This window comes from Salvelinus alpinus, chromosome 26 (genome assembly GCF_045679555.1).
Source record: "Salvelinus alpinus chromosome 26, SLU_Salpinus.1, whole genome shotgun sequence".
Lineage (NCBI taxonomy): Eukaryota > Metazoa > Chordata > Actinopteri > Salmoniformes > Salmonidae > Salvelinus > Salvelinus alpinus.
This window is the reverse complement of record NC_092111.1, coordinates 34,938,676-34,960,630: the sequence shown is the minus strand read 5'-3', so window position 1 is coordinate 34,960,630 and position 21,955 is coordinate 34,938,676. Positions and strand designations below refer to the sequence as shown.

The 21,955-nt window shown below is 44.0% G+C and overlaps 1 protein-coding gene across 15 annotated transcripts in view; it reads right to left on the bottom strand.

Annotated features, from left to right (window-relative positions):
• Positions 1-21,955, bottom strand: part of LOC139555236 (focal adhesion kinase 1-like) — a 219,602-nt gene that overhangs the window by 43,451 nt on the left and 154,196 nt on the right. For 11 of the 15 annotated variants that reach the window (XM_071368874.1, XM_071368875.1, XM_071368868.1 and 8 more), the window contains 8 exons: positions 21,567-21,707; positions 20,884-20,961; positions 20,036-20,143; positions 17,470-17,587; positions 16,520-16,550; positions 12,466-12,539; positions 2,987-3,004; positions 1,566-1,622 (listed from right to left, as the gene is read on the bottom strand). In XM_071368874.1, the coding sequence (XP_071224975.1) occupies positions 1,566-1,622; positions 2,987-3,004; positions 12,466-12,539; positions 16,520-16,550; positions 17,470-17,587; positions 20,036-20,143; positions 20,884-20,961; positions 21,567-21,707 (625 nt within the window). The remainder of the gene's footprint in view (positions 1-1,565; positions 1,623-2,986; positions 3,005-12,465; positions 12,540-16,519; positions 16,551-17,469; positions 17,588-20,035; positions 20,144-20,883; positions 20,962-21,566; positions 21,708-21,955) is intronic. The other 4 variants (XM_071368865.1, XM_071368866.1, XM_071368870.1 and 1 more) reach the window with 1 other exon arrangement.

The window sequence follows — 21,955 nt, the reverse complement described above, 5'->3', positions numbered from 1 at the left end:
CCTGGGGTTACTGGAGACTCAGCATCATGGTCACTAAGGACCTGGGGTTACTGGAGACTCAGCATCATGGTCACTAAGGACCTGGGGTTACTGGAGACTCAGTATCATGGTCACTAAGGACCTGGGGTTACTGGAGACTCAGCATCATGGTCACTAAGGACCTGGGGTTACTGGAGACTCAGCATCATGGTCACTAAGGACATGGGGTTACTGGAGACTCAGCATCATGGTCACTAAGGACCTGGGGTTACTGGAGACTCAGCATCATGGTCACTAAGGACCTGGGGTTACTGGAGACTCAGCATCATGGTCACTAAGGACCTGGGGTTACTGGAGACTCAGCATCATGGTCACTAAGGACCTGGGGTTACTGGAGACTCAGCATCATGGTCACTAAGGACCTGGGGTTACTGGAGACTCAGCATCATGGTCACTAAGGACCTGGGGTTACCGGAGACTCAGTCTCATGGTCACCAAAGGCCTGGGGTTACTGGAGACTCAGCATCATGGCCACCAAAGGCCTGGGGTTACTGGAGACATAGAATTTAAATTACTAGAACAGACATTGCCATGGAAGTCAATGTACCGTGGTGGGTGGACGGGCGGCTATGGGTGTACCATGGTCTGAGGCGCTTTATCCCTTCTAGTGATTCTAATTATATGACTAACTCATTTTAATGATTCTAATTATATGACGAACTCATTCTTTCACTGCAGTACACTTAAAGGGCACCTGTCATATTTAGTCCTGGATGAGGACTACTTAATGACATGAATATTCAAAATAATAACAATCAACATTTGTGACAGATATTCATTTTTTACTGGTGAAGTACTACTAGGCTTTCCCTGGATATTTTCTGAAAGTTTCAATAAATCATAACAGAATCACTATCTGATTTGGACAGCATCATAACAGCAGTACTGAGTAAGGCAAGGATCATACGCAGACCATCAATATGAATACGTGACTATCCTGTTGCTCACATACATGTTACAGCATGTGTGGGGTCTTACACTGTCACCATGACAACCAAACATTGGAGTGTACCAGACAATCTGACTGTTAGAGTAGTTACGTTTCCTAGACAAGACACACACAGGCATCGTGTGTCTGGTATTTGGTGGACTCTACAGTCTTCCAGCAGCCGCATCAACACATCCACAGAGCCTTTGGGGGAGAAAATAGTTCACGAATCAGAACCGGGGCCACGTTCAAGGGAATTTGGATAGAGAGAGAAGGATGAAGAGAGAGAAAGAGAGAGAGATAGAAAGAAGAAATGAAAGAGGAGACCAAGAGAGAGAGAAAGAACGAATCAGATTGAGAGCGAGAGAGACCAAAAGAAAGTGTAAGAGAGAGATAGAGACAGAGAAAAATAATGAGAGAGAGATAAAGAAAGAATCAGATAGAAAGAAAAGAGAGAAACCAAGAGGAAGTGGAAGAGAATTAGAGAAAAAGCATCTGGGCTGGATCCCTGGAGACAGTCTGGACTACAGATTATCAGGGGACACATTACCAGAAACATACTGCACTACAATACCAGGGAGCATGGAGCTGCACTTACTTGAAGGCATGGTGTAGGTTTCCTCTTCATCTATAATCTCAGCATAATCGTCCGTCTCTGCAGAAACACAACAGCCTCGTGGTCAGTCCAGTCACACACACACACCACCGTCAGAGACGGATACACACAAATAAAGCTAGCTAGACATGTACCCTTCCACACAAGTAACTACAGCCAGCTGAAAATACATATTTGAGTCACACAGCAAGTGCTCCTCAACAAATTCCCACACTGCCGAACACATAGAGACACACGCGCTTTCTCGTACACACACACAGTCGCTCTCGTACAGTAAACACACACAGAAACACAAGCATTTGCACTCGAAACTCTCACAGTTTCAGCCACTCGTGTGTCTGTCTGCTCTGTCTGTCTAGCCAATCAGAACTCAGCAGTACAGCTGGGGCTTCTGGGTTAGGGGGGAAGAAGAGGGGAGGAGAGGGGGTGTGGAGACGGAAAGGATGGGGGGTGGAACCAGTTATTCCCCTTCTCTTCAGGAAAGAGAAACAGAGAGAAGAGCCATCATACAGTCCTCTAGATAAACAGATTTAGGTGTTTACAGTAAGTGAACGGTCTCTGGCTGTCCAATCTTGACTTGATCGAAAATAGTAATTTGCTAGTTGTGCCGTATTGGCTACTGTTCCTCTTAGGGAAGAGAGAACACCAGATTGTGTAGTGTTTAGCCAGCCGCCAGCCAAACTCAGCTCTCTTTATGGGGCCGAGCTGGGAGAGGGCTTGGAGCTGGGCCCTTAAAGACGCAGGCAAGACAGCAGGGACGGTAGCCAAAAAGCCACTCAGAGTAGGAGTGCTGATCTACGATCATGCCCCCCCCCCCCCCCCCCGTCTAGCTAATATTATTCATTATGATCAAAAAGGCACACCAAATCTGAGACTCTTTGTGAAAACCGGTTCAGATTTTAGGACAGACAAACTGACCAGACCTGGGTTCAAATAGCTTAGCATTTGTTTTCTTTCAAATACTTTAATCTGTGCTTGATTAGGTTTATCTGGCACCATGGAACCAATGGAATAGTCCCAAAAGTGCAAACCCTGCCAATTTGGCACTCTAGACAGGCTCAAACTTAATCGATTCGAATCACATGGCAGCACTGCAGCTCGGACAGATTTCAGCACAATTTCTAGAGACGATGTCAACCGTTACATTGTTTCCCTAATTCCAATCACGTCTATTGCATGATTAGTGCATTACCAATGACAAACCTCTAGAAGCAGATGGATAAAAACAGATTTATTTAATTTGATTCATTTGATTGATATGATTCATGAGTCACCATAAGGCACATACAGTAGTCATACACACACAAACCACAACCCCCAGAATCATCCCTCATGGCCCCAGTGAGTTAGTAGCAGGTGACAGGAAGGAATGGAGGGAAATATTAAAAGAAGCTAAACTTTACCATCCCCACTACAATCCTCTGCAAGTCCAAGGAGAGCATGCAAAACAGAGAGAATGAGGGAGAGAGAGAAAGAGAGAGGGAGAGAGAGAGAAGGAGAGGTTACACACTTTTCACAAATATATGAAAAGTATAAAAGACAGTATAATTAATTCAAAATGGGCTTAATAATTGTTACTGTAACACACTCCTACAATCTATGCTTTTATTTAGTATCAGTGGGAAAGTTTCTACTTTAAATGGAGTTAGTCTGTCGTTGGAATGTGTGGAACCTGATTGAGTTTGGTTGAAGGGACGGTCAGCATTGTTCTGAACGGGGTCGGTGGAGTTCATTGGCTATCACCTGGCTATTATTAGCATTGGAGGAGGCGAGATCAGGTGGGACCATTGAGAGGGCAGACACACAACTCCGGTATAAAGTCGTTTTTTTCCAAAGTTGCTGAAATGCCAGGTGCGTCCACTTATATCAGTGCATTCGTAACAACCTAACCATAACAAAACTTCTATTCCATCAAATAAGCCTCACGTAGCGAATTAGCAATTCCATTTTTTGTGGAACAAATTCTAAACTTTCTCATTGACCTCCATACAAGAATTCCTCACTTCGTAGTATTATTTTTGTGGACAGATTTTGAGCGGAGTAAACCCTCTTGCTTCGCATCTTCTTCTCTGGTGTTGGTTAACTTTGTTAGTTATATTATTTTTGTTTTTACACATCCTTGAGGGCAAAAACTCAGGTTAGCGTAATCCAGCTGAATTTATAGTGATATATACGGTACCAGTCAAAAGTGTGGACTCACTTACTCATTCAAGGGGTTTTCTTACATTGTAGAATAATAGTGATGACATCAAAACTATGAAATAACACATATGGAATCATGTAGAACCAAAAAACACAGATTATTCAAAGTAGCCATCTTTTGCCTTGATGACAGCTTTGCACACTCTTGGCATTCTCTCAACCAGCTTCACCTGGGATGCTTTTCCAACTGTCTTGAAGGAGTTCCCACATATGCTGGGCACTTGTTGGCTGCTTTTCCTTCACTCTACAGTCCAACTCATCCAAAACCATCTCAATTGGGTTGAGGTCGGGTGATTGTGGAGGCCAGGTCATCTGATGCAGCACTCCACCCCTCTCCTTCCTGGTCAAATAGCCCTTACACAGCATGTAGGTGTATTGGGTCATTGTCCTGTTGAAAAACAAATGATAGTCCCACTAAGCGCAAACCAGGTGGGATGGCGTATCGCTGCAGAATGCTGTGGAATGCAGAATGCCAATATATTTTGATTTGTTTAACACTTATTTGGTTACTACATGATTCCATATGTGTAATTTCATTGTTTTGATGTCTTCACTATTATTCTACAATGTAGAAAATACAAAAAAAATAATGAAAAACCCTTGAATGAGTAGGTGTGTCCAAACTTTTGACTAGTACTGTAAATATATAAATCTGTGTGATTAGAGCAATATAAATAGATAGACAAAAAAGCTATTAAAGGGTATTTCATCTTTAACCTCTCAGAAGCTATAGGTTATATCTGCCTGGATGCAGACGTGGCCTGACAGGCTTACAGCAGCCCTGCACCATCAGCCCAGTTACGGCCCAGTTACAGCCCAGTCAGGCTCTGCATGCATCCCTATTCCCTTTATAGAGCACTACTTTTTACCAGGGCCCATAGGGTATAATACAGTGCAATCGGAAAGCTTTCAGACCCCTTGACTTTAACATTTTGTTACATTACAGCCTTATTCTAAAATTGATTAAATAGTTTTTTCCCTCATCAATCTACACACAATACACCATAATGACAAGGCAAAAACAGTTTTTTATAACATTTTGCAAATGTATAAAACTTAAATATTACATTTACATAAGTATTCAGACCCTTTACTCAGTACTCTGTTGTAGCAACTTTGGCAGCGATTACAGCCTCGAGTCTTCTTGGGTATGACGTTACAAGCTTGGCACACCTGTATTTGGGGAGTTTATCCCATTCTTCTCTGCAGATCCTCTCAAGCTCTGTCAGGTTGGATGGGGAGCATCACTTTCTTGTCTCTCCAGAGATGTTCGATCGGGTTCAAGTCCGGGCTCTAGCTGGGCCACTCAAGGACATTCAGAGACTTGTCCCGAAGCCACTCCTGTGTTGTCTTGGCTGTGTGCTTAGGGTCGTTGTCCTGTTGGAACGTGAACCTTTGCCCCAGTCTGAGGTCCTGAGAACTCTGGAGCAGGTTTTCTTTAAGGGTCTCTCTGTACTTTGCTCCGCGTGGACCCAAAAACATCCCTTCAGCATGATGCTGCCACCACCATGCTTCACCGTAGGAATGGTGCCAGGTTTCCTCCAGACGTGACGCTTGGCATTACGGCCAAAGAGTTCAAAACTTGATTTCATCAGACCAGAGAATCTTGTTTCTCATGGTCTGAGTCCTTTAGGTGCCTTTTGGCAAACTCCAAGTGGGTTGTCATGTGCATTTTACTGAAGAGTGGCTTCCGTCTGGCCAATCTACCATAAAGGCCTTTGGTGGAGTGCTGCAGAGATGGTTGTCCTTCTGGAAGGTTCTCCCATCTCCACAGAGGAACTCTGGAGCACTATCAGAGTGACCATCGGGTTCTTGGTCACCTCCCTGACCAAGGCCCTTCTTCCCCGATTGCTCAGTTTGGCCGGGCGGCCAGCTCTAGGAGTCTTAGTGGTTCCAAACATCTTCCATTTAAGAATGATGGAGGCCACTGTGTTCTTGGGGATCTTCTGCTGCAAAATGCTGCAGACCTTTTTTGGTACCCTTCCCCAGATCTGTGCCTCGACACAATCCTGTCTCTGAGCTCTACAGACAATTCCTTCGACCTCATGGCTTGGTTTTTGCTCTGACACCGTCACCTGTGGGACCTTATACAGACAGGAGTGTGCCTTTTCAAATCATGTCCAATCAATTGATGGACTCCCATCTGTCACTCCCTGGCCATAGAGAGGCTTTTATTCTCTATTTTGGTTAGACCAGGGTGTGACTAGGGTGGGCATTCTAGTTTCTTTATTTCTATGTTTTCTATTTCTTTGTTTTTGGCCGAGTGTGGTTCCCAATCAGAGGCAGCTGTCTATCGTTGTCTCTGATTGGGAATCATACTTAGGCAGCCTTTTTCCCACCTGTGTTTTGTGGGTAGTTTGTTTCTGTTTTGTGTCTGCACCTGACAGAACTGTTTCGGTTTTTCACTTTGTTATTTTGTTCGAGTGTTTTTTGAGAAATAAAATATCATGAACACTTACCACGCTGCGCTTTGGTCCATGCCTTCCGACGAGAGACGTTACACCATCAAGTTGTTGAAACATCAAGGATGATCAATGGAAACAGGATGCACCGGAGCTCAATTTCGAGTCTCATAGCAAAGGGTCTGAATACTTAAATAAATAAGATTATTTCTGTTTTAATTTTTTTTTATAAATTTGCAAAAAGTTAAAAAATCCTGTTTTTGCTTTGTCATTATGGGGTATTGTGTGTAGATTGATGAGAAAAAACATTAATTTAATCCTTTGTAGAATAAGACTGTAACATAACAAAATGTGGGAAAAGGGAAGGGGTATGAATACTTCCCGTTTGGGACTCCGCCTCTGCTGATTTGCGGGCGTGGCTTGACTACAAGCAGCAGGCGACACACTTCCCGGAAAACAAAATGTGGAATCAATTTAATCTTGCCGTCTTCAAAAGCTGAATCGGTTAAAAGGTGTTTGACAAGGATAGGGCATGAGCAATGAGATGTTCCTTCTTCCCGGCAGGCTAGTTCTGTTCGGCCATTGTAGGTGTTGCTTTGTCAGGCATTTAAGGGTTTAGTGCACTTCACACTTTCTGTCAACATCACCCCGCTTCCCCTCAACCCCCAACACACTGTGTGTTTGTTTGTTTGTGTGTGTGTGTGTGTGTGTGTGTGTGTGTGTGTGTGTGTGTGTGTGTGTGTGTGTGTGTGTGTGTGTGTGTGTGTGTGTGTGTGTGTGTGTGTGTGTGTGTGTGTGTGTGTGTGTGTGTGTGTGTGTGTGTTGTGGACTTAGGAACTCAGTGTGGCAGACAGGGTTAGTCAGAGAAAAACAGGAAGCAGGGTCAGTCTAGTCAGCCAATCAGAGCAGTGGTACCCTTTGACGGAGAGTCATGTGCTCAGAAGACAAAACAAAGGAAAAAGCGCCTGGCTTTAGCAGGTTTAGGAGGCGTCGGTGTCACAGAGCGTACAGTCTTCAGCCAATCAGAGATAGGGATGAGAGAGCGGGAGAGATGGTGAGAAGAAGAGAGGAATAGTGCTTCTAACAAAAACTGGGTTATTTCTCCCAGGTACACATCTATGATCAGCTTCCCCTCTGTCAATCCTAACCTTAACCATTAGTGGGGAAAATGCAAAACTGACCCCTGATCAGTGTCTAGGGGCAATTTCACCCTACACCACAGAAAACACAGTAGCAGACAGCATTTGTGAAGGAGTGATGAATGTTGGTGTGACGACGTCAAAACTTTTCCCAGATTACAGAGAAAATGCTACACACCTCAGAAATCATTATCTCTCTGGCACGCCGGTCATGAAACTACATGACATACGTCAATAATAATAACATTAATCAATCTCTTCTTCCTTATACCAACCAACGGGGAAGTCAAAGACGACATGGCAGTACGTCATTTCTGCATTTCAATCAACAGCACAGTAATAAGTCCTTCACTATTCTATACCGGGGCTAAGGAATTGATTTCCACTTCTTCAAAATGTCTTGGATATGTCTTGGATATGACCGTACGATTTCCACTTCTTCAAAATGTCTTGGATATGACCGACAATACAGTGCCACTGACACGGCCCCCTACCAAAACCTGCGGGCTCTCCTTCACTGCAGCCGAGGTGAGTAAAACATTTAAACGTGTTAACCCTCGCAAGGCTGCAGGCCCAGACGGCATTCCCAGCCGCGTCCTCAGAGCATGCGCAGACCAGCTGGCTGGTGTGTTTACGGACATATTCAATCAATCCTTATCCCAGTCTGCTGTTCCCACATGCTTCAAGAGGGCCACCATTGTTCCTGTTCCCAAGAAAGCTAAGGTAACTGAGCTAAACGACTACCGCCCCGTAGCACTCACTTCCGTCATCATGAAGTGCTTTGAGAGACTAGTCAAGGACCATATCACCTCCACCCTACCGGACACCCTAGACCCACTCCAATTTGCTTACCGACCCAATAGGTCCACAGACGACGCAATCGCAACCACACTGCACACTGCCCTAACCCATCTGGACAAGAGGAATACCCATGTGAGAATGCTGTTCATCGATTACAGCTCAGCATTTAACACCATAGTACCCTCCAAACTCGTCATCAAGCTCGAGACCCTGGGTCTCGACCCCGCCCTGTGCAACTGGGTCCTGGACTTCCTGACGGGCCGCCCCCAGGTGGTGAGGGTAGGTAACAACATCTCCACCCCGCTGATCCTCAACACTGGGGCCCCACAAGGGTGCGTTCTGAGCCCTCTCCTGTACTTCCTGTACTCCCTGGCCATGCACGCCTCCAACTCAATCATCAAGTTTGCGGATGACACTACAGTGGTAGGCTTGATTACCAACAACGACGAGACGGCCTACAGGGAGGAGGTGAGTTCCCTCGGAGTGTGGTGTCAGGAAAATAACCTCACACTCAACGTCAACAAAACAAAGGAGATGATTGTGGACTTCAGGAAACAGCAGAGGGAGCACCCCCCTATCCACATCGACGGGTCAGTAGTGGAGAAGGTGGAAAGTTTTAAGTTCCTCGGTGTACACATCACGGACAAACTGAATTGGTCCACTCACACAGACAGCGTTGTGAAGAAGGCGCAGCAGCGCCTCTTCAACCTCAGGAGGCTGAAGAAATTCGGCTTGTCACCAAAAGGACTCACAAACTTCTACAGATGCACAATCGAGAGCATCCTGTCGGGCTGTATCACCGCCTGGTACGGCAACTGCTCCGCCCACAACCGTAAGGCTCTCCAGAGGGTAGTGAGGTCTGCAGAACGCATCACCGGGGGCAAACTACCTGCCCTCCAGGACACCTACACCACCCGATGTCACAGGAAGGCCATAAAGATCATCAAGGACAACAACCACCCAAGCCACTGCCTGTTCACCCCGCTATCATCCAGAAGGCGAGGTCAGTACAGGTGCATCAAAGCAGGGACCGAGAGACTGAAAAACAGCTTCTATCTCAAGGCCATCAGACTGTTAAACAGCCACCACTAACATTTAGCGGCCGCTGCCAACATACTGACTCAACTCCAGCCACTTTAAAAATGGGAATTGATGGAAATTATGTAAAAATGTACCACTAGCCACTTTAAACAATGCCACTTAATATAATGTTTACATACCCTACATTACCCATCTCATATGTATATACTGTACTCTATATCATCTACTGCATCTTGCCATCTTTATGTAATACATGTACCACTAGCCACTTTAAACTATGCCACTTTATGTTTACATACCCTACAGTACTCATCTCATATGTATATACCGTACTCTATACCATCTACTGCATCTTGCCATGCCGTTCTGTACCACCACTCATTCATATATCTTTATGTACATATTCTTTATCCCTTTACACTTGTGTGTGTGTATAAGGTAGTAGTTGTGGAATTGTTAGGTTAGATTACTTGTTGGTTATTACTGCATTGTCGGAACTAACTAACTAACTATAAATGACTTAAATGTAAAAAATGTAAATGTAAACTAGAAGCACAAGCATTTCGCTACACTCGCATTAACATCTGCTAACCATGTGTATGTGACTAATAAAATTTGATTTGATTTGATTTGATTTGATTTACGCTGACACAATATGGAATGAATTCAGTTAAATATATTGGATTTATGCAGGCAGCAAGCTTCTGCAACAGGGGGGGCGTTTTACAGGGTTTTTCTATGAGCCATTTCTGAGTAATGGCATTGATGGATGGTATCAAGGAGAACTGGTGTAAACATGGAACTCAGACCGCCTCTGAACACACTCCATTAACACTCCGTTTAACCTCCGTGGACATTTCGCCACATATCAAAAACACCATCAAATGAAAAGCTGTAGTGTCGTGGTAACACTTCTGGGCATAAATCACATATACAACACCCCACCGGAGACCGGGGTTCGTTCCCCGCGTCCACCTTTCCCACTGTTTCTCCCACTTCCCTGTATCTCCCTATGATCTTCCTCACCGTCACTGAATAAATTGTCAAATTTATTTAAAACCCACTCGAATAGCATCCATTCTGACAGTGAAACTGAAACAACCAGTATGATAATATAATTACTGATATTGGTAGAGAGCAGACTTATCCCCTAGTTTATTTAAAAAAAAACTGCATTTAAATAAGTGTGTCATTTTGATATGCATACAGTGGGCATATGCTAAATCATCAAACCTTGAAACAAATCAGTAAACTCAACCATCTATCTGGAATATATTATCTGTGAGTACTATACTCCAACCTTCATATCACTGTGTAGCTACAAGAGAGCTGACGCCCCCTAAGATACCCTCTGATCCTCCCAACCTCAGAGACCAGCTCTCAGCCACATAGAACACAAGCATCTCTTTGATACCATACTGTCTGACTGTCTACTCCCCTAACCTCCGACCCCTGGTCAGTTAAACAGGGCCTGTCCATCCCCTTCAATCAGGCCTTTATCTGTAACTGGAGCTCCCAGGACATTAACACTCACCAGCCACATCACAGGCCTCTGACATTTAGAAGATGAAGAGAAACAGACTTTGGAAGAGAGAGAGAAGCAAAAGGATGGAGGGAGGAAGGGAGGGGGAGAGAGAGGGGAGAAATGGAGAGGGGAGAGGAAGATGGAAGAGGGGAAAGAGGATAGGGAAGAGGGAGAGAGAGGGGAGAGTGAAGAGGGAGAAGGGAGAGACGGAGAGAGGGTAGAGAGAAAGACGACGAGAGATGGCGAGAGAGGACAGAGACAGTGAGAGGGGAGAGAGAGAGACAGTGAGATGGGAGAGACAGTGAGAGGGGAGAGAGAGAGACAGTGAGATGGAGAGGGGAGAGAGAGAGACAGTGAGATGGAGAGAAGAGAGAGAGAGACAGTGAGATGGAGAGAAGAGAGAGAGAGACAGTGAGAGGGGAGAGACAGTGAGATGGAGAGGGGAGAGAGAGAGACAGTGAGAGGGGAGAGACAGTGAGATGGAGAGGGGAGAGAGAGAGAGAGACAGTGAGAGGGGAGAGAGAAAGACATTCTCCTTGTCTGATGCTAATGATACGTAAGTGAAGCTAAAGCGCGGACCCAACTGCTCCTGAGTCTAAGGGCGTCAACATGCTTTGGTTCAGCTGGCACCTAGCCAACTGCCGCTATGTGAACTGAACAAGTGTGCTCGAATACTCCTTTAAAGTGGCAATACTACTGCTGGTCCACCTTGAGACGCCTTAGCCAGTATACCCTTCCCCAAAACAGTCAAAATTAATGTAAAATGTAAAAAATTATGACAGATTTCTTGACTTATGTTTTTTCCGAGGAGATCTTAGTCGCGCAATTTTACAGCTAACGAAAGATGTTTGGTGCAGTATTTCTCAAGTAAAAACTGTGCATGAAAACGTGTCGTTTATTGTTGAAAGACAACAAACACTTAATTGAAGAATCAATGACCGACGAAGGGGCGTAGACTTCGGCTCTGACCTTCAGCTTGCCTTGAGACCCTAACCAAAGCCTAACCATACTATTACCAAATCGCTACATGTAGTTCACACCGAGGCACATGGCTCTGCTCAGATCCTACATGGATGGTTGATGCTGTTGACAGTGCTGGGTGGTTGGAGAGAGGTTCAGACATCCTTCTGGCCCTCGGATGGCTTACAATGTATTTGTAATTGTGGGGGGGGGGGGGGGGGGTCTCCACAGCTGCAGGCCTTGGTAACCCTCACACCACCAATCCCCTCCCGTCCTCCCCATCTCCTTAGCAGTGACTCCTCCTGCCGCTTGCTAATCCACAAGCATGCTAAGACTGCAGTGTTCAGTTACAGTGTGATAGATGTGCCTCATGCAATTCAAGGTGTACTGCTGCTGCTAAATCGCTGCCTCAACTGAAAAAAAATAAGATGAGCTTTTAAGATCTGAGTGACAACATCTGAGAAACCTCCAAGGTAACTATCTAGCTCGCTTGTAATCCTGGAAGTGTAGCCAACCATATGAATAGATGTATAGAAGTATGCCCCAGGAAGAACCAAACACCCACAAATATCCAAGTAAGGACTTTCATGCAATATTAGGTTGTGTATTAGATATCTAATACTTAATAATATCCAGTGGCTTTACAGATCAATGGACAGAAGCATCTGGGATCAGCTTGAGTGTGATTATCTGATTAAAGCATGGTCATCTTCGCTCCAGCAACCATACATATATGGACTTCCATCAATAGCCCAGCTATCTACAGTACAGTAAGATAGTCAAAGATGATTGATGAGGCACTGATCTCTTACCTGAGACAGAGATGGCACGCACCCCAGCGCTCCGGACCACCCCCTCTACTACCTTCTTCTCATTGTTGGGTGCCCTGCAGGGTAAAGAGCAGAGACCGAGTCGATCAACAAGAGAAATTCCCAAACCTAAAACCAGTTAGTAAATCGACAGAGTCCACAGCAACTCCAGGAGGTTCAAGTGCATTCCTGAAAAGGATCTCTGGGGCTATTATGGAAAACATCCACAATATTCTGAGTACCATTCTCCTCCTGGAGCCACTAAACAGTCTTGGAAGGATCTAGTGTTGAGGTGCAGGACCAATAAGGGGACTAGGGAGGAGGAATTCTCAGAAAATACTACTCTTTATCAGGATTCTTCCCCAGAACTGTTTAAATAGGTTTTTAGAAGAGCTTGTTATCTGAGCTACAGAGAGAGAGAGAGAGAGAGAACAAAAGATGCAGAGAGAGAGAGAGCGAAAGATGTAGAGAGAGAGAGAAAGAAAGATGTAGAGAGAGAAAGAGAGCCTTTACAAGTGTTTGAAAACACTAAGTGGAAAATATTTGGCTCCATAACATTTATCCTTATTTGAACAAAGCCCAGAGTGCCAAAGAGCAGAGAGAGATAGAGAAAACGAGAGAAAAAGAGAGAGAGAGAGAAAAATAGAGAGAGAGAAAAATAGAGAGGGGGAGAGAGAAAAGGTGTAATTGTGGGAAAACCCTCTCTAGCTCTAGATGTAGTAGGGCTGGATAAGGGCTAGATAGGGCTGGATAAGGGCTAGATAAGGGCTGGATAAGGGCTGGATAAGGGCTAGATAGGGCTAGATAAGGGCTGGATAGGGCTAGATAAGGGCTGGATAAGGGCTAGATAAGGGCTGGATAAGGGCTGGATAAGGGCTGGATAAGGGCTAGATAAGGGCTGGATAAGGGCTAGATAAGGGCTAGATAGGGCTAGATAAGGGCTGGATAAGGGCTGGATAAGGGCTAGATAAGGCATGGATAGGGGATGGATAAGGGCTGGATAAGGGCTGGATAAGGGCTGGATAAGGGCTGGATAAGGGCTGGATAAGGGCTGGATAAGGGCTGGATAAGGGCTAGATAAGGGCTGGATAAGGGCTGGATAAGGGCTGGATAAGGGCTGGATAAGGGTTGGATAGGGGCTGGATAAGGGCTGGATAAGGGCTGGATAAGGGCTAGATAAGGCATGGATAGGGGATGGATAAGGGCTGGATAAGGGCTGGATAAGGGCTGGATAAGGGCTGGATAAGGGTTGGATAAGGGCTAGATAAGGGCTAGATAAGGGCTGGATAAGGGCTAGATAAGGGCTAGATAAGGGCTGGATAAGGGCTAGATAAGGGCTGGATAAGGGCTGGATAAGGGCTGGATAAGGGCTGGATAAGGGCTAGATAAGGGTTGGATAAGGGCTGGATAAGGCATGGATAGGGGATGGATAAGGGCTGGATAAGGGCTAGATAAGGGCTAGATAAGGGCTAGATAAGGGCTGGATAAGGGCTGGATAAGGGCTGGATAAGGGCTGGATAAGGGCTAGATAAGGGCTAGATAAGGGCTGGATAAGGGCTAGATAAGGGCTAGATAGGGCTAGATAAGGGCTGGATAAGGGCTGGATAAGGGCTGGATAAGGCATGGATAGGGGATGGATAAGGGCTGGATAAGGGCTGGATAAGGGCTAGATAAGGGCTGGATAAGGGCTGGATAGGGCTGGATAAGGGCTAGATAAGGGCTAGATAAGGGCTGGATAAGGGCTAGATAAGGATAAGGGCTAGATAAGGACTGGATAAGGGCTAGATAAGGGCTGGATAAGGGCTGGATAAGGGCTGGATAAGGGCTGGATAAGGGCTAGATAAGGGCTGGATAAGGGCTGGATAAGGGCTGGATAAGGGCTGGATAAGGGCTGGATAAGGGCTGGATAAGGGCTGGATAAGGGCTAGATAAGGGCTAGATAAGGGCTGGATAAGGGCTGGATAAGGGCTGGATAAGGACTGGATAAGGGTTGGATAAGGGCTGGATACGGGCTGGATAGGGGCTGGATAAGGGCTAGATAAGGGCTGGATAAGGGCTGGATAAGGGCTGGATAAGGGCTGGATAAGGGCTGGATAAGGGCTGGATAAGGGCTGGATAAGGGCTGGATAAGGGCTGGATAAGGGCTGGATAAGGGCTGGATAAGGGCTGGATAAGGGCTGGATACGGGCTGGATAGGGGCTGGATAAGGGCTAGATAAGGGCTGGATAAGGGCTGGATAAGGGCTGGATAAGGGCTGGATAAGGGCTAGATAAGGGCTGGATAAGGGCTGGATAAGGGCTGGATAAGGGCTAGATAGGGGCTGGATAAGGGCTAGATAAGGGCTAGATAGGGCTGGATAAGGGCTGGATAAGGGCTGGATAAGGGCTGGATAAGGGCTGGATAAGGGCTGGATAAAGGCTAGATAAGGGCTGGATAAGGGCTGGATAAGGGCTAGATAAGGGCTGTATAAGGGCTGGATAAGGGCTGGATAAGGGCTAGATAAGGGCTGGATAAGGGCTGGATAAGGGCTGGATAAGGGCGTTCGCTAAATGATTAAAATATACATGTAAAATGTGCTTTAGGGATGACCCCATTTAGTCGACTAGTCGATTGTTTGGTTGATAGGCTATTGGTCGACCAAGATTTTTTAATCGAGCAGTGGCAAATACATAAAAATAATTTATGTCACACGAGACACCTGTCTGATGAATGCCTATCTGAGTGGACTAATCCATTGCAGAGACTGGGGGGATGACACACCAGTATCACCCAGTAGTACATTTACTGTTAATTACCACAATTTAGAATCTACAATGGTTATGGTACTTGCTGTTAATACATTCAATATATTATTATTACAGTCTTACCGTCGTCATTGTAGTGGTGTACAGAGCGCATAATCTAGGCTACACTTGTGAGGAAAAGGTTTTGTTTTATTTCATTCCATTTACGAGTTGTCAATTTATTCATTGTGTTTTGTTTGTTTGTCAATCTTGAGTAAGGACACGCACCTGATTACACATAGAAGTAGGCCTAGGCTAGCTGGCCTGCGCGCAAATGTAGGCCTATAAATGTGTCCATTTGGGGATCTGATACTATTTCTGATTGTCTTAACTCACCATCACTGTGGAGCTTCTCAAAGTTATTTTTTCTTCACCTCAAACTGAAAGTAAACAAAGTCTGTTTTTACATCCATTGAGAATGACAATACTTCCTCAACGTAGCCTGTTTGAAAAATCTTTCTAGCTCTCTCCCTTTCGAGAACCACTCAGCATGAAATGGGAACAAAAATGTCATGCTCTGATCTAGTGAAAACATCATAAAATAGGCCTACATGATTACTTCTTATCCCTTGCTAAATAGCCTACAGCTGTGTCTGTCTGTCCAGAGCTCAATGGCACAGGAAACTCTGAGGGCCCAGAATATTTGATACAAAGTTGCAAGTTTGATAGCACAAGCTATGGGCTGAACCAAGTTAATAGTTGATACAATGTTTCAAGTTCCTTGCAGACAGGCCATGTGTAGCCAATGAGTTATAGGATATTTATCAGGATATTTTCTGCAATGTTTTTATTCGTTGGCTTTATGTAGGCAATTTTTACATATTGGCAATAGAAGTGTCTTTTAGATTCGTATCATTTAGATGTCATGTTGATTAACCACATGACATTGGTTTTGAGATATGACGACTTAGAAATGATATGAAACTGTTCCACCGAAAACGCGCAAATGAAAATCATAACTGGCACGCAGATCAGTAGAAATGGTACGATAACTTGGCACTCCAAATGGAAAAGGTTGCCGACCTCTGGTGTAGCCTATTACCCTGTACATTACATTGTACAATGGCTGTGATTGGATAACAGAGCTGACGCTAGGAGTCCTACAAATAGATTTACTGAGCAGATACTTTTTTTTCTCCATTATTGTTTGTTTGTTTGTTTGTTTCTTACACAATTATTTATGTTTATACTATCATTTAGGTTTTTATGTGAATGAACATTCAAAATATACCCATTGATCAATACTGTTGTGTACCGGGATGGAAGATACTCACTTTGGGATTGACGGCAATGCTCTCTCTCCCTCTGTTTTAACAAAAATACAGACCAGAAATATTGTCAAGCAAAGCAGATACCGTAAAACAACGCAAGACATGTTCATCATTTTGACTATCAGAATAGTAAAATCCAAGGAAGAGGTGTGTGGGCGAGCGGGAAATCACAAGCACAGGAGAGGAGAAGCCTGTGTCAACTGTTCCCCTGCTCCCCTTCCTCCCACACAGGAAAAAGCAGACAGTCCAACTCCAAACAAGGCTTAATACCGCCCCTACCCCCCCCCCCCGTCCCAAAACGTATCTGCTTCAAGCAAAGAGACTAAGGTGTTTTCTGTTGAAAATAAACCAGATCTCCATCAAACTGATATAAGCATTGCGTGTACTGACAGTGAATTTACCTACAACCACTATCAACGTGTAATAAACGCATTGGGGAAGTCATGAACACAACAAAACAATTCTATATGAGTGTATTTCCAAATCAAACTACAACTGGAAACCTTAGAAAACGGGAAGAGTTTAAAAATAACACTACAGGCAACTTTTGTGGTGATTGCCTAACGTTTGGCCTAATACAATGCAGTCCATTTAGACTCAAATAAGAACAGCCCCCCAAGGCAGAGTGAATCTGTGACCGTAACTGGAGCAACGCAATCTTGAGAACCTAGTAATGTCAACACTCAAACCCAAACAAACGTCAACTACAGTAATAATTGTTAGTAGCAGTGTCTTTTTGAGACGGTGTTTGAGACACATCTGTGACTGTCTTAACACAATCGTCAAAACCATAAACATGTAAGCAGCCCCCAAACAAAATCAATCTGTGTTTGTGTGTGTCAACGGCAGAGTGCAACTGTCACTAGCAACACAATGAACATACGCTGGTACCTCCTGGTATGTTGTTGAGACAGTATGTGCGTGTGTGTGTGTGTGGGGTGGGGGAGACGTACCTTTCTGTGGCTGTATGATGAAGGACTGGGTGGCTCCGTTGACCAGGCGACAGTAGCCGTCTATGAGGTCGGCCATGTTTTCAGCTGTGGTGAGTGACGGCGTGGTCACTGTGAGAGGCTATGGACACAGAGCAGCAGCCCACAAAAGAGTCATTATTGCCAGGACGGGCAGAGGAACAGACAGACGGACAGGGATGTTACAACTGTTCTGCTCTGCCTGGGGCTGCCAGCTGCCCCTCCCATCACACATCTCTACTTTATTCACAAACACATTGGCTAGTGTCATCCTCTATGACTGACAGAGTAGTAACTCAATACTATAATCATCCTCTACAACAGACAGAGTAGTAACCCAATACTATAATCATCCTCTATGACTGACAGAGTAGCAACTCAATACTATAATCATCCTCTACGGCTGACAGACAGAGTAGTAACTCAATACTATAATCATCCTCTACAACAGACAGAGTAGTAACCCAATACTATAATCATCCTCTATGACTGACAGAGTAATAACCCAATACTATAATCAACCTCTATGGCTGACAGACAGAGCAGAAACTCAATATTATAATCATCCTCTATGGCTGACAGACAGAGTAGTAACTCAATATTATAATCATCCTCTATGGCTGACAGACAGAGTAGTAACTCAATACTATAATCATCCTCTATGACAGACAGAGTAGTAACCCAATACTATAATCATCCTCTACAACAGACAGAGTAGTAACCCAATACATTAATCATCCTCTATGGCTGACAGACAGAGTAGTAACTCAATACTATAATCATCCTCTATGACAGACAGAGTAGTAACCCAATACTATAATCATCCTCTACAACAGACAGAGTAGTAACCCAATACATTAATCATCCTCTATGGCTGACAGACAGAGTAGTAACTCAATACTATAATCATCCTCTATGACAGACAGAGTAGTAACCCAATACATTAATCATCCTCTATGGCTGACAGACAGAGTAGTAACTCATAACTACAATCATCCTTGATGGCTGACGGACAGAGTAGCAACTCAATACTATAATCATCCTCTATGACAGACAGAGTAGTAACCCAACACTATAATCATCCTCTACAACAGACAGAGTAGTAACCCAATACTATAATCATCCTCTACAACAGACAGAGTAGTAACCCAATACATTAATCATCCTCCACAACAGACAGAGTAGTAACCCAATACTATACTCATCCTCTATGACTGACAGAGTAGTAACCCAATACATGAATCATCCTCTATGGCTGACAGACAGAGTAGTAACTCATAACTACAATCATCCTTGATGGCTGACGGACAGAGTAGCAACTCAATACTATAATCATCCTCTATGACAGACAGAGTAGTAACCCAACACTATAATCATCCTCTACAACAGACAGAGTAGTAACCCAATACTATAATCATCCTCTACAACAGACAGAGTAGTAACCCAATACATTAATCATCCTCCACAACAGACAGAGTAGTAACCCAATACTATACTCATCCTCTATGACTGACAGAGTAGCAACTTAATACTATAATCATTCTCTACAACAGACAGTGTAATAACCCAATACTAGAATCATCCTCTATGGCTGACAGAGTAGCAACCCAATACTATAATCATCCTCTACAACAGACAGAGTAGTAACCCAATACATTAATCATCCTCTATGGCTGACAGACAGAGTAGTAACTCAATACTATAATCATCCTCCACAACAGACAGAGTAGTAACCCAATACTATACTCATCCTCTATGACTGACAGAGTAGTAACCCAATACTATAATCATCCTCTACAACAGACAGAGTAGTAACCCAATACTATAATCATCCTCTATGACTGACAGAGTAGTAACCCAATACTATACTCATCCTCTATGACTGACAGAGTAGTAACCCAATACTATAATCATCCTCTACAACAGACAGAGTAGTAACCCAATACTATAATCATCCTCTACAACAGACAGAGTAGTAACCCAATACTATAATCATCCTCTATGGCTGACAGAGAGTAGTAACCCAATACTATACTCATCCTCTATGACTGACAGAGAGTAGTAACTCAATACTATAATCACCCTCTACATCAGACAGAGTAGTAACCCAATACTATAATCATCCTCTATGACTGACAGAGAGTAGTAACCCAATACTATAATCATCCTTTATGACTGACAGACAGAGTAGTAACCCAATACTACAGTATAATCATCCTCTATGGCCGGGCCATCACAAATGAAAGGCCCATTCATACAGGGCGGGGCCCCGGGTGGATGAATGTGTGTTACAGTAAGAGTCATCTCCAACAGGAAGACTATGTGGAACCATTTGGAAATGGCGGGGGGAAGGGGGTGCAGGCTGCAAAAAAATATATTTTTGAATGGGTGAAATGATCAGTATTTACAAAAGTTAATTCAATTTGTGTACATTTTAAACAAGTCGAGTCATGGTAAGGGATGTTTATGATGTGTGTGCATCCTTAAGGTACTTTACCCTACATATATAAAGAATAGGGTGCAATCTGTGACAACCATGGTTGGTTGGTACCTCAGCAGCACCGGCCACATTGAGCTGCAGCATGCCCTTCCTCTCCTTGTCCTCCATGACGGAGTACCCAATGGTCTGCACCTGGGTGAAGTTGGCCAGGTGGGTTGGCTGGAGGGGAGGAATCAATCAATAAGTCAATTCATCAAATGTTTTTTTTTTTTTTTACATCATAAACTGAGCTGCAGATGATCATTTCACATAAAGTAAAGTAGAACTAACTTTTAAAATGGTCACAATATTTCTCGGGAAGCTGTATTTTGTGTTATCCATCTACTCTTTCACTGGAAACACTTCATTTCAAGCTGCTACATTTTTGTTGTTGATAGGGATGTTTTTGGTGTCTCGTTTGCTTACAGAACAAGAGGGGTCTCTTGGATTCCAGAAATAAACTTTCTTAAAACCTTGGCTCACAGTGAAATAACAAGGAGAAAATATGATACTCTCAGTTTGGTGGGTAAAAACCCTCAGGGGCGATTTTGGGAGGATCTTACTTAACGAACAGTCTCTCTCTCTCACTCTCTCCCTCTCATTACCTCAACCCCTGAAGACATCATGACATAATGACTAGGAATGCTCTTTGAAAACCAATATTTTCAGGGGAAATACATATTGTATAGTGAGGGGAAAGAGAGACTAGCCCATAGGTTACAAGTAGTGTTTGGTTCCAGATGTTCTTCTTTGAGGAAGATCACACCATGTAATGGTTCTAAATATCTTTGAGAAAGTTTGATGTCCTTGGTTTAAAACTAAAGAAGTCATATTACTGCGAGGCCTGCGCTTGTTTGTGTGGAGATGTAAGACAAGGATACACAACACGAGAAATATGAATATGAACATTTCCTACTTACAGTTGAGCCCTTGTCTGTAAGGTAGCTAATGCCCTCCTCAGGTCCAATGGCTAACTCTACTTGGATGACCCAGCTCAACTGTCAGTAAGATAGAGAGAAAGAACCATTGGGATGATTGCCTTCAGTTCAGTCACAAATCAAGAAGAGACATACACAATGAGAGTCAAACAGAGAGTTCAGTCTGTCGGCTTCCAAGTGTCAACTCATAACCATGAAAACACCTGTGTGCTACATCATTGAGGTGTTTGTCATTGCTGGATGAAACTAAAAAACACACATTGTGTTCATTATGGCCAGCAGGGGTCACTATGCAACCGACATTTCATTAGGGCTGCAGAGAGACAGACGGAATCATCCAAATACAACCACGATATCTAGGCTTTACTCCACTGTCTGAGAATATCACAATTGAATTGTTGAGAAAACAACTCATGCGATGCAAAATGCATCGTCATGACAGTTTTTTGCTCTTTACTGAAAGTGCTGCATCTTGAAAACTTGACTGTTGACATGCACAACTCTTTGAGATTGTATTACGAGTGGACTAATGAACAAAACACTTAAAGACATTAGTATTTAAAGATCCCTTTAATTTTATCCTCTGGGATTTCAAAAGTGCATCTTATCGATATATATGTTATATTTGAAACCCAGAACAAATAAAATAGTGGAATTCAGCCTACCCCGAGAGCACATTTAAAACACTCCTTATCGAATCTGTAGACGGGCGCCAGAATCTCCAGGAACATGAGGATGCTCTGGTCATCATTCATGTTGGCAAACTGTTTGAACGTCTGCTGGATCAGCTTCCGCAGGGTTTTGGCCTGAGAGAGAGGGGCATTACTAGAGACAGGCAGACATGGGCTGCATCCCAAATTTGTATTTATTATGGATCCCCATTAGTTCCTGCCAAGGCAGCAGCTACTCTTCCTGGGGTTTATTATGGATCCCCATTAGTTCCTGCCAAGGCAGCAGCTACTCTTCCTGGGGTCCAGCAAAATGAAGGCAGCTTATACAATTTAAAAAACATTACAATACATTCACAGATTTCACAACACACTGTGTGCCCTCA